Source organism: Silurus aristotelis, assembly GCF_946808225.1.
Source record: "Silurus aristotelis genome assembly, chromosome: 26".
Taxonomy (NCBI): domain Eukaryota; kingdom Metazoa; phylum Chordata; class Actinopteri; order Siluriformes; family Siluridae; genus Silurus; species Silurus aristotelis.
Window position 1 is genome coordinate 4,191,774 of NC_139599.1, and position 23,624 is coordinate 4,215,397.

The 23,624-nt window shown below is 37.8% G+C and overlaps 1 protein-coding gene across 28 annotated transcripts in view; it reads right to left on the reverse strand.

Annotated features, from left to right (window-relative positions):
• The window catches only part of mast4 (microtubule associated serine/threonine kinase family member 4), a 98,578-nt gene that overhangs the window by 15,241 nt on the left and 59,713 nt on the right, over positions 1-23,624 (reverse strand). For 9 of the 28 annotated variants that reach the window (XM_083531179.1, XM_083531178.1, XM_083531202.1 and 6 more), the window contains 11 exons: positions 14,041-14,129; positions 10,345-10,414; positions 9,632-9,710; positions 6,822-6,976; positions 6,629-6,704; positions 6,338-6,547; positions 5,009-5,110; positions 3,436-3,568; positions 2,402-2,469; positions 1,453-1,544; positions 179-387 (listed from right to left, as the gene is read on the reverse strand). In XM_083531179.1, the coding sequence (XP_083387305.1) occupies positions 179-387; positions 1,453-1,544; positions 2,402-2,469; positions 3,436-3,568; positions 5,009-5,110; positions 6,338-6,547; positions 6,629-6,704; positions 6,822-6,976; positions 9,632-9,710; positions 10,345-10,414; positions 14,041-14,129 (1,283 nt within the window). Of the gene's footprint in view, positions 1-178; positions 388-1,452; positions 1,545-2,401; positions 2,470-3,435; positions 3,569-5,008; positions 5,111-6,337; positions 6,548-6,628; positions 6,977-9,631; positions 9,711-10,344; positions 10,415-14,040; positions 14,130-15,051; positions 15,162-19,495; positions 19,909-23,624 lie in introns of those variants that run through there. The other 19 variants (XM_083531181.1, XM_083531180.1, XM_083531203.1 and 16 more) reach the window with 7 other exon arrangements.

Below are 23,624 nucleotides of genomic sequence, written 5' to 3' on the forward strand. Positions count from 1 at the left end.
CAACACAATTGTTATTCATTGTTAAATACGGAAACATACTGTTTTTTTCAATACAGTCCTTTTTACGAACATCTTATCAAAAGGTAGAAAAGTTAGTGTAGTTTTCTATTTCGAAAAAAAGAGCAAAAAAAAAACAAAAAAAACCGGATCCGTGTCTGTGTGTATAAAACTCGCTTACCTTCGACGTACTCCATGACCATGCACAGGTGTCTGCGTGTCTCAAAAGAACAGTACATGCTGACCACGAACGGGTTCTCGGCGAAGGTCAAGATGTCCCTCTCGACAAAAGCCTGCTGGATCTGGTTCCTCAGCATTAGGTTCTGCTTGTTGATCTTCTTCATCGCGAAGCGCTGATTGGTCTCTTTGTGCCGCACCAGATACACAGCGCTGGGGGACGAAGAGGGGAATGAGTATCTCAATAGCCACGGGTTAACATAAGAGGTTATTCTGATAATATTACTCGAATAAAGAAACAAATAATTGTTGGTAATTTGTTGGGCTTTAAATATTAAATTATATTTTTTATATATTTTATAATTTTTTTTTTGTTTATATACAACAAACTAGGCCATTTAACTGATTAAACGGTTTAGTCGTTTACATTTACTAAACAAAAATAGATATATACAGATATTTAACTTTATTTTTACTGAAAGATTTTCCCTGAATGAATAAGAGCTTTAAACACTGTCTAGAAAATTAGTTTTTTCGAAAACCTTCAGCTGAAATACTTTGCCGTGCCTCTTGTTGAGATTCCTTTTAGTTTTCTTTCTTGCAATCCAACTCACACCAGAGCAGTTCAATAGGATTTACGGAGACTGAGCAGGCCATTTCATTATAGATACGATCCAGACGACTGTTTGCTCTCCAAATAAAGCTTACAGAGCTCGGACTTGCTCTTCGGCTCATTGTCTTGTTGCATGGTGCAGTTGGTTTCATCCAGACGCAGTCCAGACGGAATTGCATGGTGTTGAAGAATGGAATAGTAGCCATTTTGGTTCAGTTTTCATTTCACGAGGAATAAGCCTCCAGTCTTCTCTTCTTCCCTGCTCCAAAACATCCCCAAAGCATTAAACTTTTACCTCTATGCTTTGCTGTGGGGGTAAAGAAGTCTGCTAACATCTTCCCTCCTGCTCTGTTAGAGACAAACTGTCCAATTTGGACTCGTGTCCACAGAAATTTTCTGTTCAATTTGTGTGTTTTTGCCTTAAAAATATTTGTTGCATACAAACAAAATGAACATGTGTGTCCCTAAAACCATAAACAAGAAATTTCTGACCTTTGACAGACAATATATGAATTTGTTAATAAATATCTATTACCTTAAATGCAATAATAATAATAAAAATGATCGTACTGACGCAGAATTTCAACAGGTACATAACTAAGCGAATGAAATACGAAAGAGCTGGATAGAAATAAAAAGGGAAGGTGAGAAATGCGCCAGTTTACCCGTAAGCTCCGTTACTGATCAGTTTGATCATCTCGAAGTCTATCTCGCAGGGTTTACGGCGGGGGCGCAGGGGTGCGCTTAGACCCTGTGACTGAAAGAGAAAAGACTCATGAAATATTGAACAGCAAGAGAAAGTTTCAAAGCCTTTATTTTGTGATATTTTATTTCACACAGGTATTAATGCAGGTTTGCATTTCTGTGCCTCGACAGAATAAAAAAAACAGAAAACTTTTTGCAAATTAACCCTTTAAAAAATAAATGAATTAATAAATCAGACCCCAGATCTGCACTGATTTTTTTTCCCGTCCCTGCCACTAGGTGGTGGAGTTTCTGTGGTTTGGCATCTGTCTTAGATTCTCCAAGTTGATGCAACATTTCAAGAACTAGCACTGAAGCGTTGGATTTATTCAGAATTATTCATATTAATAAAAAGTACAAAGCAGGTTTTCTAATGAATTGAGGTCACTGTCACTTGGTCACTGAAATTGAAAAAAAATTTGGTTTATTGGAGTTGTAGCCCAAATTTCCATCTTTCCAATGACCAATCAGAGAGCAGGAGCAATTTAACTCTCATGTCCTGTAGGATCTGGATGTCCATGGCATTATCAGGATGTGAGTTTGCAACCATGTGATCATGTGAGCAAATGCAAATGTACATTATTGGAACATGAAATATTTATTTTGCTGAACTCATCATATTTTTTACGTTACGTCACTGTTTACATTGTATGTCATGTCATGTAAGGGAACGTTATTTCATGTCAAGTTAATCATCTTACTGTTTTAATGCTATGCCAAGTTATTGTTTTGATGTTTTGTCCTGTCATGGTATGTCACGGTTTTATGTTGTTACATTACTCTCTAATGTTGTGTTACTCTTTAGATTGTTTTTATTGTTGCCATTTTCGTGTATCGTTACTATTTATAATTGATGAGAAAACTACTTACACTCACAGAATCATCGGTATCAGGAGTTTCTGCAATTCCACTGTCGTAGCTGGTTAACTGGGCTATTTCTGCAACATGGAAAAAAACCCCAACTAAACTCAATAAAAATAATACAGTAATTAAATAAATAAAGCAAACAAACAAAACAAAACCTTTTGTGAAATTTAAACTTGATAATATCAGCACTGTCCATTTTTGATCAGTGTTTGAAAGTAACTAAAACCAAAGCATCCTGTTTTTTTCCACATAATAAACCTGATGAGCTGACTCGTTTGGTTTCCTAAATGAGTTAAATGAAGCCAAAATCCAGCGAAAGGATCTCAACATGTGTCAAGAGACATTTGTGGAAAACTGCAGTACCAAACAAAAACCCCAGCGAGCTCATTCCCAGCACAATAGAGCGCACGGCTAACCTGGAGACAGCAGGAGGTAATGAACCACAGGGTGGATTTTGGGGGTCCCAAAGAGATTCGAGCACTGCGAAAAGACTTCAAACAGCTGCCTGTCTCCACTTTAAACCCTCACAAGCACTGCACTGAAAGACCTCTGAGGATTACAGGGCCTCCAAGAGCTTTGGAAGCAATCCAGGTTTGGCTGAGGGAGCTGAGAAGCCTCCAGGTTTAATGGTAAAGGAGATTGAAGCGTGTAATGGTGAGCTACATGTGGGTCTAATTACTGGTAATGACGATCTTGATTGTGGTATTACAGGATCATTAAAGAGGGTCTGTCTCATTGATCAAGAAAATGCCTAATACACACTTCCTTCTATGATCCTTCCTTCTTAAACTCCTGAATGTGAAGCAAAAATCCACACGAAAGAGGTGACCTTCAGACCTTCAGACCTTTTTTCATTTCTACCTAAATCGAGTGAAGCAGAACTGCTTTCTAGAACATTCTTGCCACACTACTAAATTCGTCTAAACTATTTCTACTATGAAGTGCTCATTGATACGACTCTGATCATCAATGCATAAATCATAAATATAAGAAGAATTGCTGAAATAAAAAAAAGGCAAAACTGAATTCTATTTTACCTTCCAAAGGGTCCCGAGTCAAACCGAGTTGGCTGATAATGTAGCGTGGAATGTCGGTCTTGATGCCTTGCCCCTCTTTGGCGTGACCCTCAGCCGCCTCCAAGAGGTGGTAGAACTCCTCTGGATCAAACTCCTAGTAAATAAACATCACATTTTAGCTTTAAATTTTTTTGAAAAATAATGAATAATGATCTTTTTCCTATACATGAATTAATTTGAAGATTAAAAATTTATGATAATAAAAAAAATAAATAAATAAAAAAATCAACTAATGAAAGTTAAACTGTTTATGCAAATTTATCAAAAAATTTACTTAGTAATGTCACTAATCTGAGGCATATCCTGTCTTCTATTTGCACTGTAACTTACCTATACGTCCAAAATAGTGTTAAATAGTGATTACTCCCCTACAGCACATCTGTTACTTTATATAATAGACTCACTGGCCACTTTATCAGGAACGCCCTTCCACTTCCTAGCCAACGAAGCATAGCCAATGATACGATACATTAAAGATATATATGAAGCAGCTACCGATGAGATCCGATAAAAATATGATGTTATGCAATTCAATATGGTACAGATAGTTCGCTTTTATTTCTTTGGTTCAGTCAGACAGCAAATCATAAATGTACTTAAGTGCCTACTTCTAACACATGGCCTTTTCACAAACACGCCTTGGTAGTGCAAAAAAAAGAAAATATATTTAATAAAACCAGCCATTTTCTTTTCCTGTACTGTCTCCAGGAAGACGCAGCTCTACCTCTGCTATGTTAATATGTATTCTATATGACTTTCAGGACGTGTCTCGGTCTCTGTAGTGTTGCAAAACCTCACATTCACGTCGCAGCAGTGGTGCTTGTGGGAACGTGTTTGAGAAACAGTTTAGCGAGGAAAAATCAATCTACATATAAAATGTTGGTCACAAATAATTGGTCACTTTCTACATAATAAAAGTATAGCACATCTACTAATAATTATATATAAATAAATTGCTTTTTACTGATGCAAATATGTTAAAAACAATGCATGCCTATGCCAGCTTGTATCAGATGCACACATTGTTAACTTTTACGCCGATGCACTGATGCGAATCAGTGAAATTATACCATCCCTAACACTTTTTTTACACTATTGTGTGTAAACGTTATAAAAATGTGTGTGTTTCTTAAAACTCAAACCAACCAAACTGGCACCAAAAGCTATGCTGCAAAGTCACCAACATCAGATTTGTGCCCATTCTGATGTTTGATGTGAACTTTGAAGCTCTTGAACTTTGAATTATGACAGAATGCGCTGCATTGCTGTTGTGGAATAAACGACCGATCACATAGTTGTACAAATGAACAAGGGTGCACATGTTTAAAACATGCATTGCATCATGTTCTTAAATACATTAGGGATCCATTAAACATCACAGCACTTTTGTTTAAAGTAATGCTCCTATTTTAGATCACAGACCCCAGGAGTCCCTAATCACAGGACAGTTTAGAAAATGATAACTGAGATATTCTCTTTCTTTGAGGCTAAAGGTCTGGAAAAAGTGTTGCGGCAGCCAAATAAAGCGACTTACGAGACACTCCAGAAGGCGTGCTGGTCTGGCAATGACAATAAGGATCTTCTTCACCAGGTCCTTAATGAAAGTCACCTCAGCACTCTCCGATCTCTCAGTGGACTGTGCACACAATTAGCAATGGGTTATTTGGGAATAAATACACACACACACACACACACACACACACACACACACACACACACACACACACACACTTTTACATGGGCTCATCTTCTCGCCTTTGTACATTTAATGAGCCAAAAAGAAAAAAAATTATTATAATAACTTTGTCTTTCAAAAACACCAATACTTAGCATAGCTAGCACTTGTCCAAAGGTTGCAATATCTATGAAAATATTTAAGAATAAATAAATGATCATTTTGGCCAATTTTTATGCAAATATTAGCAAAATATGAAAGATTAAAGGAAATGTATGCGCCTGCTAATCAGTCAAACCCCCCCACCTAAGGTAAATTAGCTAGCTACTTTACTCTATAGCTTTGCAAGCAAGCCTGCACAGAAACAGAAATAAATGCTGACTATTTATAAACAGCAATATTTTACAGGCATAATTTGATAATCACTTGATAAAGATTAATCATACAAAAAAAAAATATTTGGTGTTAATTAAATTTTTAGGAAAATGCTAGCAAGCTAGCAAAAGGTAAATGGATTCTGGTATTATACAACCTGTAGCAGTAACAGGTTGTTAATAAAATGTCAAAATAATAATAACCATTTGCTTTAGTTTTAATTTCAGTTTATATTATTGTCCTAAATGTTTTAAGTGTCAATAATTCTTGAAATAATCTGTCTATAAAAAAAAGGGTACTAGATTGACCGGTATAGATTAGCAGCTGGGATTAGTTGTGGTAGTGGTATTTTAAAATCTTTTTTTTTTTTCTAAAAAGCCAAATCTGTCAATCAACACCACATGATTTCTTTATTAATTCTTTAATTCCCCATGTAGACAATAAAACAAGGGTGTTTGTTTAATTACTCTTATACTACAATTTAGCAGGACTATGTTTATTAAAGAGCAATATTTCATACTAACACTGGAGACTCCTCAAAAGTGCTTATAGTTTCCCAAAATAATAGCGCATGAATAACTGAGGTGGCCTTCATACAGATTAGATCAATGTGTCCAATCCTATACAGAAAGGTCTGGTGTTGGTGCAGGTCTTTTTAATTTCGAGCAGGAGTCACACATTCAGTAAACTCAGATGGCATTTCAGTATTTAGATATGGCTTTTGTTCTTTTGGAAAGCAAACCCATAGCCACCCCAGCCCTTCCCAGATAAGACTGTACATCCCGGATTAAAAACAACATAAGAGCCCCTCACTTCTTGATAAAGTCGCTCGAGTTTGTCAGTGAGCTCGCAGAAGTAGCGAGAAGTGATGAGGCCGAGGCGAGATTTTTCCAGACAGTCGCGTGCCAGCTCAATGATCTGGTGATGGGCGAAGCTGAGCACCCCGTCCGCCAGAGGCAGCACGTTCTCCGGGGAGCTGTTGCTGATGATCTCCTGAATCCTTTCCTCCATCTGTGCCGTGGCCTGAAGGAGACACCAGGGAGCTTACAACACACGCTACGCAAAAACTTGGGAGTTGAATACAAACCAGGGTTTGTTGCCTACCTTAGGAAAGCGTTCTTTGTACACATGATTCATCATAATTATCTCGTGGTCGCAGCACGATGGAGATCTTCCAGGGCTGAAAAACAAACACAAAAGAAACCGTTTTATTGGTAAATAGTTTAAAATCCTTTTAAACAGAAGAAAAAATGGATGATGAAAACCACGAGCACTGAGGAGAAACTTGTAGTCGTACCTAAGGCTGCGTGAGCGCGGGCGCATTGGCATGGCCCTGCGGTGGTCATCGCCAGCAATGCTCTCGGTGCAGAAGTGCTTGGACAGGAAGTGGAGCTCGTCGGCAGTGGGCTGGAAGGGCAGCTGATGAAGCTTCTCCTGTGATGAACAGGACGACTAGAAATGACAAGGAGGTACATTAGGAAGAGCCTATGTTTTTTATTTATTTACTCAATAATAAGTTCTGATAACGGTCTATACTTAATTGGGCATTATATAGAAGCTAATATTATATTAGTATCATATAATATTGGTAGCACCACAAAGCTAAAATTTGTTTGTGCAAAAGTTTTCATCCCCCTACTTTTTTTTTTTTTTTTTTTTTTTGTAGATTTAAATAAATAGATTTTCTGAAGTCTATATCAGTAATTAAGCCATCAGTTAAGATGTCTGCAGTTGGAAGCGCAAAGTTTTGCACTCCAATTCGACACACTCTAGTTGCTTGATTGATTGTGCTTCATCTTTCCATTTTCTATATCGGTTTGAGGCATAAATTCAGAATAAATTAGCAAAGAGATATGTTTAAAAACTAAAACAAAATTAAACCAGAGGTGGAGACTGGAGATGAACGCAAATTTATATTGTTAGTCAAAAAGTAGTGCTTCAAAGACACTCAAACTCATGATTAATCTAAATAGATCACCACTAGACATCTAAATGCTTGAATGTTTTTTTTTTTTTTTATCAAATACTATACACCTTTAACTTTTCTGTCATTAATTAACTAGGACAGGGGTAATCTACGATGAAAAATGCACACAAAGCAAACTGAATAGATGCTCCGCTGCCCGACACGATCAGTTCGGCAAAGTTACACCTCATTAGTTTGGCTAAATTGTCCCATGTCTCGCCTTAAATGGCATCTGCGCATGTTATTCTCTGGCTCAGCTCATTGGCTCTTGTAAGCCCAGCGCCGGGTGGCTGGGCCGATTCTACCAGATTGTTTGCCATTTCATCCCCAGGTGGGTGTGTGCTGAAACTGTGTCAGTAAACACAGCCATAGCCAGTGAGCGAAAGAACGAGTGTGTTTTCCTGGCAAAGATTCAGGCACATATTTACCAGGAAACAAATCTGCTCTGAGCCATGTTAGTCAGAGCGACGGCATCTGTTATTTTTTTTCGCGAGGCAGCACGCGTTGCTTTGCACTCTGTTGGAGTCCAAATCTAACTTAAAGTATGTCAAATTTGCGGATGAAAACCCTCTCAGGTAGCCAGCACCTTTTATTGGGGAAGAGGATGTAGATCATTGAGGGCATGATTTCGGGTTAGTACGCAATATCTGCTAACATTTCTTCTCAGAATGGCCAAAACTCTTTCTTTTCTTAGATCAGCCGATTTAATCCTGCTTTTACATTGAGTTTTCCGGCATTTGGCAGATGCCCTTATCCAGAGCGACTGACAACTGAGCAGATGACGGATAAGGATCTTGTTCAAAAGCCAAACAGTAGCAGTCTGCTCAAGGGCCCAGCAGTGGCAGCATGGTGGTGCTGGGATTTGAACTTGTGACCTCCCGATCCAGAGATCGATACCTTAAGCACCAAGCTACCATTTCTTTGCTCTTGCAGAATTCATTTTCCCAAGATATATAAACACTATAACCCTAATTTAAACCATATAAAGATGAACAGGCAGTTATAAATAAACGAATGAATAAACAGTGTAAGCACATCACTACTGTATAAATGAATCATTCAACCTGATAAAGAATACAGTCTTTATTTTGTCCTGCAAATCTCATATCAAACTTCCAACTAAGAGCTTACAATATGACCACTCGCTCACGTGAAATTAAAAACCTCCCACTCTCATGATGGCTCAGGTCTTCTGATGAGCTTTATTCGAGATTTCCTCGTTGTTGCTGTAAAACCAAGGGCAATCTTTGCTTTTTCATGTGGTAAACTAGCACTTCCCTATAGCTGAAAAATAAAATCCATTTTACATCTGCTGTACAATCCAAGAGAGATCTGGCCAATAACAGGAAGCTGATTGGCTGCTGCATGCTGGTTTCATTTGTAGTCGTAATACAGCGAATTATATTTGGACTAAAAAAAGTAAGATCTAAAACACCACAGAAACTAACAAACTAAAACCTTCTAAAGTGCTGCAGGAGCATTGTTAATAAGCATAGCGTTACTTTGACATCGGAAAATTATGATCTGTTTAAAAACTAGAACAGACACTGAACAGCGACTTTTAAGACTTAAAATTTAGATTTTTTGATGTTAAGACTTTTTAAGACCCTGCAGAATCCCTGTGTCAAGACAATGGACAAACATTGTGAGACAAACCATCTTAACACAAATAATTCCACTAATCATTACAGCTAATCATCAGGGATTAATCTGCTGATCTGTGATTGGGTTGCCATGCCCACTATCTAAAACACAAAGAGAAGTGGAGGATTAACTTCCTGCATTTTGTTTTCTGATAAGATTTTCAGCTAGATATGTTTACCTGCCAAACACTATCGATAGAATATGCATCCTTTTGAGTATCATGGTTTCTCATGAGGAATCGAAATGCATGTGGAATTTCTGAAAAGTTGCTCGGAGGACTATGCCGATTGTTTGAATAAACTTGAATAGCTGCTATTAACTCGGTGTGAAGTTTTTTCCCATCGTTTTAGTGCCCTACTGGGCAAATCCGAGCGGAAACCTCTGAATATGTATGAATGTTATACGTCAGTCAGGGTGACTCAGAACAGAAAAAAAACAACCAGACATTAAAACGCAAAAAAGGGAAAAAAAATTCCCACATTGTAAAGGGCGCTTACAGAAAGGGTGGAACTGGGGGTGTTGGTTCCATATCCAGATGAAGGGAGGGATGCCAGAGACCAGCGGCGTCCGTCGGTCCTACACGCAAACACACACATCACTGTAATGACTGGGAAGTACGTGAATAAAACCATTAGCATGTTGCACATAGGGTTAAACCGTGGTCGATGAGTGGAACACCAAAGGGGAAGGGAAGGGAAACGCTGAATGACTCATTGATTCTCGGAGCAAGAGCGAGGATGAATGCTGATTACAAAGCAGCTCAGGCTGAGTGCGAGTGTTTCTTTTTTTTGTTTTTTCAGAATGGCATATTTAGTGCGCTATTTCCTGTAGACCCTTTCGCCATACTGATAGCAATAACAGATGAACACAACAACAGAAGGGAGCTGTGTGAAAACACAATGACAGCGAGCGGGCCGGGAAATTAATTAGCCCACTCAGAAAGGGGGGGAAACTAATAGAAAAAGCGATTGTAATGGACGTTTCAGCCGGGGCTGAATTACAAAATAGTGCAAAAGGGCACAACCTAATTTTTTTTTAACAGATTACTACTTTTCTTTACAAAGTTAGTTCAGGAATGGCTTTTTTTGTTGTTGTTGTTTGTTTGTTTTCTGAGTCTTAAGCTGTACTTATTCTCTTATCTTCATTGCAAAAAGCATGAAAGGGATTCTGTATATAGAAATGTGTACTTCATTCAGGATGCACTGTTTACCTGCGAGCGAAGGAGAAGTGGGCTGAGGCACTGGGGGAGAAGTTTCTAGGGCTGTCCTGAGGACTCGTGCCTAGAGGAAAAATCCAACACTCAAGTAATGCATCAAACAATCACAGCCATTTAATCAAAGTATTATAATATATACACATTGTGTCAAGATTTTGGAAACACCTACACTTCTTATGGTATTTGAGACACATGAATGTTCCTTTTGTTTCTATGTGACATACAATACAAAAAAAACAAAGAAAAAAAAAACAAACATTTTTAAAGTAAATGACTGGTAGAATATTTTGTGGACAGATGAGTCAAACATGGATGTTAATGGTTTGGGATTGTTTTGGAGCAGGGAAGGTTGGAGACTTATTCTGGGTGTTGACTGAACCAAAATGGCCACTATTCAATAATTCAACACCATGGACAGCAGCTAATTAGAACCGACTTCACCATACAATAAGATAATTATTTCAAACTGAAAATATAGATTTTTTTTCGGGTAAATTAAATCCTCATACCCAGTTTGCTGCATTTAAACAAAAGAAATATGTGCAGTATGTGTCTGAGAAATGATAAAAGTGTTTGATTCTGTGTTTCCAAACTTTTGCCAGACTTTATATATGTACTTGCATAAATATATACAGATAGATAGATTTGAATGATTGCTGGAAGCAGATCGGTTTCCAAATGCGTTATTCTTTCGATAGCAATCAAAAGGAAGTAAAATCTGTAATTTCACAACAATTATTTCACAAACAAAAACAAAACATCTCAGTGCTCCTTCACCAGATGTTCATTTAACATTCAAGGAAGAAATCTTCACTATCACTGCTTATTCATCTATATGTATTTATCTGTGTGTGTGAACTTAAGTAGAGTTCGGGTACAGCCTGACGATTACATAATAAACGTGACAAAGCCCAGTGTTCAGTCAGGCAACTGAAAATTGGAGAAACTGCACAGACAAAGTGAGACAGAACATCTAGGGGGAAAAAAAGGTCTGCGTGAATCACTCTTTGGCAATACAAACACTTTTTTTGCATTTAAATGAATTGATGGCCTTCGAGGGATTAAGTAAATGGCTGCAGTAAAGTAGATAAAAGGACACTGGGGATATTTAAAAGCACATAAAAAATTTGCAAAAACACAGCCCAGACTGGATACCTCTACATGTTTAATAATATGGTGTTTCATCATGATTTGAAGCCTCTGTGTGCTCAGGGCTCGCAGACGTGCAGTCGTGTTCGCCCTGAGGCCACGCAGCATCTTGTTAATTTTTACTGTCCATACTATGGATGATAAGATTCACAGCTGAATCGACATAAAAGTTAACAATGTGTTGCATCAATTTAAAAAAGTGTGCATCGGATACAAGCATTTGTATTGCATTGTTTTTTCTAATACATATTTGCATTGGTAAAAAACCGATTTATTTATATTTTATTACTAATAGATGCTTTATTTTTAATTTAGAAAGTGACCAATAATTTGTGACCAAAATTTTCTATGTAGACTGATTTCTTCTCGCTAAACTGTTTCGAGCAAGTTCTCTCAGCACCAGTGCTGCTACGTGAACATGATGTATCACAGCACTACAGGAGACCGAGGCATGTCCTGAGAGTCACATAGAATACAGATTAACATGGCAGAGGTAGAGCTGTAACTTCCTGGAGACAAAAACAGAAAAAGGATATGTTTTTTTATTTTTTTTTTTTTATCTTTTTTCTTTTGCACTACAAAGGCCTGTTTGTTAAAGGACCATGCGTAAGGCACTTAAGTAAATTGATGATATGCTGTCTGTCTGAACCAAAGAAATAAAGGCGAACTATCTGTACCTTATTGAATTGTATACAATCATATTTTGCATCGTATTACATTCAAACACATTGTGTTAAATCTAATCGAAATCTCAGTGTACTGCACTGGGGGTGAAACGTATCGCATCTCATCAATAGCTGCTTCATATGGATCTTTATTGTATCATATCATTAGCTATGTTTTGAGATGCGAATTGCATCGGCCTCAGTTACGGAGATGCCCATCCCTAGTCCATACTATTACATGCATCCTCACACTCAAGAGAACTGATTTAAGAGAAAACTTTGTATTACTTGAAGATGTTCCAATTTTCTTGTCTGTTTTTTTAATAATTGAGTGCTCTGTTTCGACTGTCATTATTAATCATTTAGAAATTATTAGACGGTTTGAGTTTCAGGCTCCCGCTGTGTGTCCCAAAAGTATCCCCACATCCAAATGTGATCTCCCCGAGAGGCATTAAAAACATATAGGCCCCATCTAGTTATCCAAAAACCCCACTGTGCACTGCTTCTGGCTATGATGCTCGGAGAGCGAACTGTGTGTGTGTGTGTGTGTGTGTGTGTGTGTGTGTGTGAGACTAGAGAAGTAACAATCCATGACTACGACCTCCTGACCAACATTAATACACATCATTCGCACCATTGATTAAAGGCGAGAAGTTCAGAGTTAATTAACAAAGACAAAATGGGGCTGAGAGAAGGCGGGGCTTACATTCACGGCTGAAAGTCGTTCATTAAGTGTTTGTTAATGGGGCAGGAAAGTCATTTATTTTATTTTTCGTGGTCCTCTGTGCCACTGGAATGACAGGCTTGACCCAATTTACAGCCATTTTGGATCCAGTCGAAAAATGGAGCTGATGAATCTGATTGAAGCTGATTTGAATTTTATCCATTACTTTCAAGGCTAAATTATAACATGTTCAACCATTAAATATATCCAATAAACACTAGAATTTACCCGTTGCAAAAAATCTTTGTATAAATGTCTGCACCAACTCTTGCACCCTTGAAAATAATGTTTGATTTACATGAACAAGACATCGCCTGTTACTTTATTATAAAAAAATTCTAAAGAATAGTTTGTAGGTATTAATTATGAGAAAAAGAATTATTTACATTATATTTATATATATATATAAAATAAAGCTAGGGGTATAAAAAATAAACTAGAGTTATTGCAGTGTCACTGTGGCTACCTACTCAGTGACAGATTTGTTTGATTGATTTGTTCGTTTCATTTGTTTTTCGCTTGCATGAAAATGCTGAAGAATCTATAGAACTAGTATTAGAAACCAGAAAGTGTTTAGCACTGTGAATTCTACAGAGTTGTATGTCCAGCTTCAGGACTTTCTCCTAAAATGAGAAAATCCTGACAATTTCACATATCAAGTAAATGAATGATAATGAATGATAAATAATGGATGGAAAATTTGAATTATATTGAATTATATTCAATGCAAAAAAACACATCTGTATTAATTAAATGTTTATTTTATTTTTCCATATATATGAATATATGTACTGGATGCACCAATCAGGCGCACCAATCAGGCATAACCTGCCTAATATAGTGTTGGTCCCCTTTTGCTGCTAAAACGGTCCTGACACGTCAAGCATTAGATACTCACCACTGCAAAACGCGGGAACAGCCCACAACAGCTGCAGTTTTTGTTTTGCGTTTTTCCTTCTTCTAACACATCAACTTTTAGGACAAAATGTTTATTGCTGCCTAATATATCCCCCTTACTAGTCAGTGTTCATAATGTTATACCTGATCGGTGTATATTTCCAGTGTTACTGCATCAATCAGTCAATCAATCAATCAATAATACAGGTGTGAGAAAATTATTCTTGACAGACTTTAAGAAACAGTGTTTATTACCTGTGTGTGACGAAAAGGGAGAATGTGGCCGAGGAAGGCCTGATGACTGTCCACTTCCTATAAGACTCTTCCTGTTACCCGTTCTACAGCTGAGAAAAAAAAAACAGCACATCAAGTTGGGTTCTTCATCTGGGTCTGGTCTCCTAAAGAAGCTTTACCTTAAATTATTTCAGAAAGAAATCCGATTGTTTCAGGGTTACACACACACACACACACACACACACACACACACACACACACACACACACACACACACACACACACACACACACACACACACACACACACACACACACAGCCTCTCACAGTGATCACCGCTACAGCCTGTATTGAATCTTAGTTTTGATGAAAAGCTTGGTTTCCTAAAACATAATGCAATGCAGTCTATATATAAACACTTGCTTGGATGGTGTAATCTTTTCCTGGGATTTTTTTTGCTTTTCTTTACCTTTCTCAATTATTTCTTTTGTCAGAATGACGCTTTTTCTGTACCATGTCATCATTTTCAGGATTGAAATTGGAAAACAACAGTGCGTAATTTCACACACCAGTTCCTAACCCATACCTTGAAGCCATTTAATCCATATGACTATTCAATATTCAAAATGTGCAATAAAATTGTATCATATAAAGTATCAGTCTTCATACTCCAAATCTGTACACAATTAGTGGCCTTGAAAAATCAACAGTTTCCAGAGATTTTTTTTTTTTTCATCTGCTGTCAAAGAAAAAATAATAATAATTTGGTGTCAGGATAATGAGTGCTTATTGCATCATGTATTGAATCATTAAAATATATAATCAATAGGGTTTATTTATTTATTTATTTTTAGATTTGATGTATACTTCTAAGTTCCTTTCCTATAATTTACATAATAACCACAAAAACCCATAGCAGCTAATGTTTAAAAACCGGCAAATAATAAAACAGACTCAAATTCTGGCAAAAAAAAAAAGAAGAGGAAAACGCTTGAACACAATATTTCTAAACGAAGAAAAGCGGTATAATACCGTCGTCTGGATTTCCTCCACAAGCTGTACCACTTGGCCCTGTTGAGATACTTCATCAAAGTAATAATGTACACATCCTCGAGACTAGTCCACATTCGATCGTGAAGTTAACACCCCGAAACTCGGTTAAAAAGCGCTAGACGTCTGCCATCACCACGGTGACCGTCAGCTACTGAACGCTTCAGCAACAGGGCGATTAGAGGTCATTATGTAGATCCTATTAGCTCTCTGTCTTAATCATCTCAGGGTGTCCTCCATACAGACCAGCGAGGACACAAAACCCACTGCTCTGACTACTTGTTCTGATCTCTGCATCGATGTCGTGTAGGTTATTATGAATAGCTTTGTTAAGGTGAAAATCAGAATCTAAACCAGTTGTAACTTGTTCTTAAATAACTAATAGCTTATCAAAGTAGTTCATCTTACTCTTGATATCTTTATCTTAATAGCTAACCTGCAAGCAAACACAGAACTTTACACATCTCAGTCCAATATGGAAATTGTTCTGCAGAACGTTCTTTCTGGAAACGTCTAGCACAAGGTTCTGCATGTAAGCAGAGTTATTGATGAAAGTTTTGATGATTATGCAAATATTAATGTATATAGGGGTGGCCCTGAATAATCTAAGATCTGATGCTTTCGATAAGAGCAGCCTGATTCGACTAATAATTTCACTAGCTTCATAAACGTGCTATGAAACAAAGATCATGCCATTTTGGTTATATGGGGGTGCTCAATGTCTAATTTCTTATAGAATTACATTTGCGTTGTGGCCTTTCGCAGGTTATTTTTTAGGTTTATTAATCCAAATTGTTACAATTTCCTTCCATTTCCGTGCGTGATGTTCTGTACCTCATGGTTTTAAAATGTTACAAGGAATCGTTTTTTTATGACTACCAGCCGTCGTTGATGTCCAGCCCCCATCCACCACCCACCCCCTGACACACACATATGATTCGACAATGTGCAAGATTTGACAATTCTGATTCGACAGTGTAAATCCTTCCTTGGGGACACGGCTAATATTATACTGAAATGGTTTGTCTACAATGAAACAAATCGGTAATTATATAAAGCTGAATGGATGAACAGCTCCCTGTACAGTTCTACCACAGCACCATTAGGAGCCTATCCACATACAGTAACACACTGTGGTAAGCTAGCTGCACTGTCGTGTGGTTAAATCAGCACAGCGTATGAAAGGCACTGAGCTTCTCAACCTGGACACTGTATATGAGAAATGGTAGCACAGAAGTTAAGGTATTAGACCTTGGATTGGAAGGTCATGAGTTCAAATCCCAGCACTACCAAGCTACCACTGCTTTAACCGTATCTTCTCGGTTGTAAGTCGCTCTGGATAAGGGCTTCTGCCGAATGCCATAAATGTAAACGGACAGGCAAGACGACTGCAAACAAAAGCCAGCAGCATCATCAAGGACTATTTATCCAGATCACTGAATGCTTGTCCTCTTATCTGGAAAGAGGTACAGAGCCATCAAGTTGCACACAAAAAGACTGAAGTTTATCTCATTTCCCAAAGCCATAGCTGCCATCGCGATCATGTTGTACTGTGTACATGACAGATTACCTGGCTTATTTGCTTGTTTATTTTCTATAACAGCCTATAAGTAAATGGAGATTTAAATGCAATATAAAATCCTGGGTTTTAATAAAACAGTTTCTTATATGTAATATTGTAATTAAGCTGCTAATAATTTTTCCTCTAACAATTAGGTGTTTTTTTTTTCCATTCTTCAGTGTAGCAATCAGAGGTGAGTTTACAGTAGGTTTTAAGATCTTTGAAAAGTAAAAGCTAATTTCTATTGTGTTTTCTGGTTGTATTGTCATACTGAATGGAAAGAAAAGAGAAATTAGTGAGCTGGCAAGGGAATAAGCTTTTTACAGCTGTTATATAAACAGTAATAAAACTCACTAGCCTGTCTTAGGGACATTGCCCACTGTGAAATGCAATTCAAAATTGATAAAAACGATAACTTTCAGTTTTTAAAATAACTAAATGATCTGCAATAGCTGATGATGCACTTTAAGAATTAAAGGATTTTATTAAAAGTATTTTATTTCTCACTTGATGGATGATGTCTTTCTCGCAATGAAAGTGGTACATGAATTAAAAAAAAAAAAAAAAGAAAGAAAGAAATTGCCTTATTTAAGTTTTAATAATTATTAAAAAAAAAAATTATAAGAAACTTCAAATAGGTTTTGAACCCAATGTCTGGGAGATTTGAATGTATTCCTGGCCACATCTATAACTAATGTTTCCACAGACAGTCCGGTAAACGAATAAAATGTTCATCATTCCAGCAGGTATGTAAAATGTAGTTCACAGGTTCCTCAGTGAAAGAGGATCAGATGTACCACAGCTATTTATACAGCTTCCGCATTCAGACAGATTACAACTCCATCAGTCGTGAGAATTTGCTCTGAGATGCCTCCCAGAGCTTAGTGTAGAAATGACAACTCTAAGACTGAGAAATTAAATTAAATTCAAACCAAGAAAGAAAAAAATAATAATAATAAAATAAATCACCACAAAGTTCTCTTAGTTCCCTTTTTTGGCTTCTGGATTTGCTAAAACTCTAAAATGAGGCTCTATGTTGTCCTCACTGAAGCAGGCAGATGGTCACCGAATACTGAACTTATGAAGTTTCATAAACAATCCATAATGAATGGATCCAGTCTGTAGTTTATACACCGTAAAACTCAGCATAAAACGCCAACACATTGTTCAGGCCAATATATTCTCCTGCAATAGCTATAAACGCTGTCCTCCTGGTACATGTTGATGTGCTATGAGATAGAAATGTTGAAAATTTTTTGGTAAAACTGTTAATCTACAACACCCAAGTGCAGGAGAAAGAAACAGATTATAGATATTAATGGCTCATCTTAAGAAAAATGCTATTTTCATTGCCAATGCTTATTGCTGAATGTGCTATATTTTCAATACAGATAGAGCATTATTTAGCACCTATAAAATAAAGACTGGTTTATGGTGTTCATCTTGTATTTGCGTGTACAAACAGCAGAGCTAAAGCCCAAATAATCCCCACATTAAAATCTACATAAAAAATAAAAAAAAACTACAAAAAACTACATTAAAATCCTGTAGTTGTGTTTGACACAAGTACAAAAATATACTATGCAGCGAGTTCGTCATTTATGGGTAAAGACTGAATGACGCTATTGCACAACTTCATTGGTCTCATAAAACCTGTGAATTCAATCAATGTCCCTTTAAACACAAGTAACATGTCAAACAGTCAACCTTTATTACTCTCAGTCTAACTAATGATGCAAGGTAATGAATTTAGCATTAGCGCTTAAATGTTTTGTTTACGCCTTGGGGTGTAAATTTGTGCTCAGTGTCTCTTGAGTAAAAGTAAAAACTGGTCTTGATTCCAGCTTTTAGCCATGAAAGAGACTAGTTCACTGCGACATAGTGGTTTGGTCTATGCTTGAAACCTGAGCTTTAGGTGAACTCGAGCTTCAAACAAATCGGCGCTTCGCATGAATCCAAGCGTCAAGCAAACCTGAGTATCACGGGAACCTGAATCTTGGCTTTAAATGAAGCTTGGGTTCGCTTGAAGTTTGGCTTCCTGTTAAGCTCAAGCAAACCCAAGCTTCATTTGAAGCCAAGATTAAAGCAAACCCAAGCTTTACTTGAAACCAAGCTCCATGCGGAGCCAAGTATAATTTTATTTAATTTATTTTTATTTGTATAGCGCTTTTAACAATGAACATTGTCTTAAAGCAGCTTTACACAGATAATGTGGTGATAAAAAATGAATATGTTCTTTGTAAGTTTAAGTTTGTCCCTTATGAGCAAGCCGGTAGCGACTGTGTCAAGGAAAAACTCCCCGAGATGGCATAAGGAAGAAACCTTGAGAGGAACCAAACTAGGGAGGGAACTTCAGCTTCAGGTAAACCAGAGATTGGAAACAACTCAAATTTCAAACTTCATACCCAAGATTCTAACAACCTACACACAAATTTATTTTAAATTTCACAATTGTAGATAGACAAAGTGTAGCCTCCAGAACTTTTGACGTCTTCTTGATAAACTTGTCAACAATTTGACACAACAGCTAAAGTAAACAAATTATTCTGCTACCAGAAAGCAAGAAGATCTGACTGGAAGTCTAAGCAAACCATTGATTAGTGTTGAGTGCAAGTAAACCAAAGCACAAATTGAAGTAAGGACAAGAAATTAGTGTACCTTTATTGCCTTTACTTGGTCCCAATAAATCCAAACAAGCCAAAAGCTGACCCAGAGTATAGGGACATCTGGGCATTCGGGCCCATCAAAATATTGCAAATACATATAAAACTCCCAGACTGACAGCACTACATTTGCTAATGGCTAAACTGAAGCTAGCTTTGCTGTAAGCCTTACACAAGCATCACGCCCCATTCTCTTGATTACCTTTGTAACCGGTGCAGACTGTATCCATTAGGAAAGTTAGGCATGGAAAAGCTTGAGCTGGACATGCTCTCACTGTAACGCCGCTTGAAAATGCTGGTCAACTGCAGAAAAGGTGTCAAGAATCCACTGCTAGCGTTCCAATTAGCCCTGTAAACATAACTCCACCACTCCGCAGAGATCTGTCCAGGCACATCTCCACTCGGCTGAGGAATTTGTTAGCTGTAAAGCAGATGTTCCGTCTTTTAAACATAAATGTTCTGGAAAGGATCCTTGCCTTTATACGCACTTTGCCTATTCAAGAAGAAGTACGATGACTATATTCACATTCCACATCAAAGTGTTTGCTGCTTATCCTCCACACACTCGAGGTGCTCAAAAGCATTCCGTATCAAGTAACAAGGATCTACCACTTCAAATGCCGGGTTCGGAGTGAGCAGACAGAAGAGATAGGGAGGAGTGGCAAATGAGTCAGGGCAGGACTGCATCATCCTCATCATCATCATCATGATCAGTATTCCCCATCTGGCCCTGGTGAGCCTATCAAGCTGCTGCTTTGAAGCTTGTCTGAAATGGAAATGTACTGCTTTTTTTTAATGGTTCCCTCCAGGTCCAAATCCTGTTATCTCTACACCTTCTATCATCCTAGAATTGGCAAAGAACAACATCTTTACTCCGCATCATAAGGTACACTATATATGGTAGAAGCTATATGGGCACCAGACCAATCGTAAGTTCTGACTGTTCTGGCCCTTTGACAGTAAAAGCTTCTTGACTTGACTTCAGCCACAAGAGCATTATTGAGGTCAGGAACTGATGCCAGGCATGATGGTCTGGCACCTGGCCAGCGTTCCGATTAATCCCAAAAGTGTTTAATTGGGCTTGAGGTCAGGATTCTTTGCAGTTCTTCCAACAATCAGATATCAAGGACTATGTGATACTTATTATACACTTATTTGGTAACAAGCTCAGGTCCCAATCTACCATCACAGGGATTTAATCCATGCCACATTGGCCACTGGCTCGCTCATGAGGGACAAACTTAAAATTAAAAGAAACAAACTTATACATCTTTTTATTAGCGCCTCGTTTGTGTGAAGCTGCTTTGAAACAATGTAAATTGTTAAAATTGTTATATAAATAAAAATGAATTGAACTTCAGAATATTAAAGGGTGCACTCTGATTGGTACTTTCGTCAATTCCAAGTGGGAAGATGATGATATATTCTCTCAAGTTTATGTTTTTTCGTGTTACAAGGCTACTCCAGGTCTCTGAAGCGACTGGTATTGAGTAAGCAGGCCATCATCATGTGTTTAATGATGAATTACCAGGAAAGTGTTAGTCAGTCAGTTATAAACCGCCATTTATCTGCTTAGCTTCAAAGTACTGTAATGTGTCTAGGAATATTGACTCTGACAAATGAATGAATGCAAATGTTTTCGTCCCACATTCAGTAAATAAATGTACCCAACTCTTATAATTCCAGAAATCTAAAGCCTGAAAATCTGACAGCCAACCATCAACTCAATCGCTAAACATTTTCAAATGATCTAGGTTACAGTGAGGAAAATAAGTATTTGAACACCCTAATATTTTGCAAGTTCTCCCACTTAGAAATCATGGAGGGGTCTGAAATTGTCATCGTAGGTGCATGTCCACTGTGAGAGACATAATCTAAAAAAAAATCCAAAAAATCACAATGTATGATTTTTAAACTATTTATTTGTATGATACAGCTGCAAATAAGTATTTGAACACCTGAGAAAGTCAATGTTAATATTTGGTACAGTAGCCTTTGTTTGAGGTCAAACGTTTCCTGTAGTTTTTCATCAGGTTTGCACACACTGCAGGAGGGATTTTGGCCCACTCCTCCACACAGATCTTCTCTAGATCAGTCAGGTTTATATCCTGTCGCTGAGAAACACAGAGTTTGAGCTCCCTCCAAAGATTCTCTATTGGGTTTAGGTCTGGAGACTGGCTAGGCCACGCCAGAACCTTGATATGCTTCTTACAGAGCCACTCCTTGGTTATCCTGGCTGTGTGCTTCGGGTCATTGTCATGTTGGAAGACCCAGCCTTGCCCCATCTTCAATGCTCTAACTGAGGGAAGGAGGTTGTTACCCAAAATCTTGCAATACATGGCCCCGGTCATCCTCTGTGCAGTTGCCCTGTCCCATGTGCAGAAAAACCCCCCCAAAGCATGATGCTACCACCCCCATGCTTCACAGTAGGGATGGTGTTCTTGGGATGGTACTCATCATTCTTCTTCCTCCAAACACGTTTAGTGAAATTATGACCCAAAAGTTCTATTTTGGTCGCATCTGACCACATGACTTTCTCCCATGACTCCTCTGGATCATCCAAATGGTCATTGGCAAACTTAAGACGTGCCTGGACATATGCTGGTTTAAGCAGGGGAACCTTCCGTGCCATGCATGATTTCAAACCATGACGTCTTAGTGTATTACCATCAGTAACCTTGGAAACGGTGGTCTCAGCTCTTTTCAGGTCATTGACCAGCTCCTCCCGTGTAGTTCTGGGTTGATTTCTTACCTTCCTTAGGATCATTGAGACCCCACGAGGTGAGATCTTGCATGGAGCCCCAGTCCGAGGGAGATTGACAGTCATGTTTAGCTTCTTCCACTTTCTAATGATTGCTCCAACAGTGGACCTTTTTTCACCGAGCTGCTTGGCAATTTCCCCGTAGTCCTTTCCAGCCTTGTGGAGGTGTACAATTTTGTCTCTAGTGTCTTTGGACAGCTCTTTGGTCTTGGCCATGTTAGTAGTTGGATTCTTACTGATTGTATGGGGTGGACAGTTGTCTTTATGCAGCTAACGACCTCAAACAGGTGCATCTAATTTAGGATAGTAAATGTAGTGGAGGTGGACATTTTAAAGGCAGACTAACAGGTCTTTGAGGGTCAGAATTCTAGCTGATAGATGGGTGTTCAAATACTTATTTGCAGCTGTATCATACAAATAAATTGTTAAAAAATCATATATTGTGATTTCTGGATTATTTTTTTTAGATTATGTCTCTCACAGTGGACATGCACCTACGATGAAAATTTCAGACCCCTCCATGATTTCTAAGTGAGAGAACTTGCAAAATAGCAGGGTGTTCAAATACTTATTTTCCTCACTGTATATTGACAACACGAGGAGTCATAAAACGGCTGGTCTCCCAACATGGAGTCGAAAGTCCATTACCCAGTTCCTTTATCTCTTCCAGCTGAGCTTTGCTGATTTTAGAAACAACATCAGGCCTAATCACATTCTTGGTTTGCCTTGTCCCAACGGGTCCTATGTAGCAGCTTGTGCTCTAGATAGGACTGCACTGTTTCCGTGCCCCCATTACGAGTGGAGGATATCAAGGCACCCACAGAGACCTGAATCAGAAGAGTTGCTTACTCACTTTACTTTCTGGTTCGAGCCTCAGATCTCTGGGACAACTTTGTTCAAGGAAGCCAGCGATGATAAGTCAATTAAATTAACTTGTAGACAGTCCAAGGATGCGTTACTGGAGGATTATGTGACAAAAATCATATAAAAAAAGCAAATGTCTTGATTCAGGATATGAATTTTGTTGATTAAGTTAGGCAAGAAATTCGCAGAGCGACTGTGTTGCATAAAAAAAAGGAATTATATGTATTATTATTATTATTATTATTATTATTATTATTATCCTTGCCCTTTATTGTCTTTTACATATTTATTTCTTGCATAGTTGCTCTCCTGAAACAAAAACTAGCCATACAACAACCCAAATATGCAATGCAGTACTGACATACAGTCACTGGTGGACAGTAACAAAGTAAATGTAAATCATTACTGTACTTAAGTAGCTTTTTCATGTATCTGTACTTTACTGAAGTATTTCTATTCGGGCAGAGTTTTACTTTAACTTCACTACATTTCAAAGTCGAATATCTTTTTTTTTAACCCAACTACATTTCGTGAAATCAGTCGTCCCTTTTTATTTATGAGGCTAAAAACATAATTGGTCAACTGGTTTTTCACATAAACTGAGTCTTGTGACTAAAATGATAATAGGAACATTATAAACATAATTAATCATAGTACTTTGGATACTTAAGTACATTTGAAGGCAAATACTTTTTTACTTTTACTC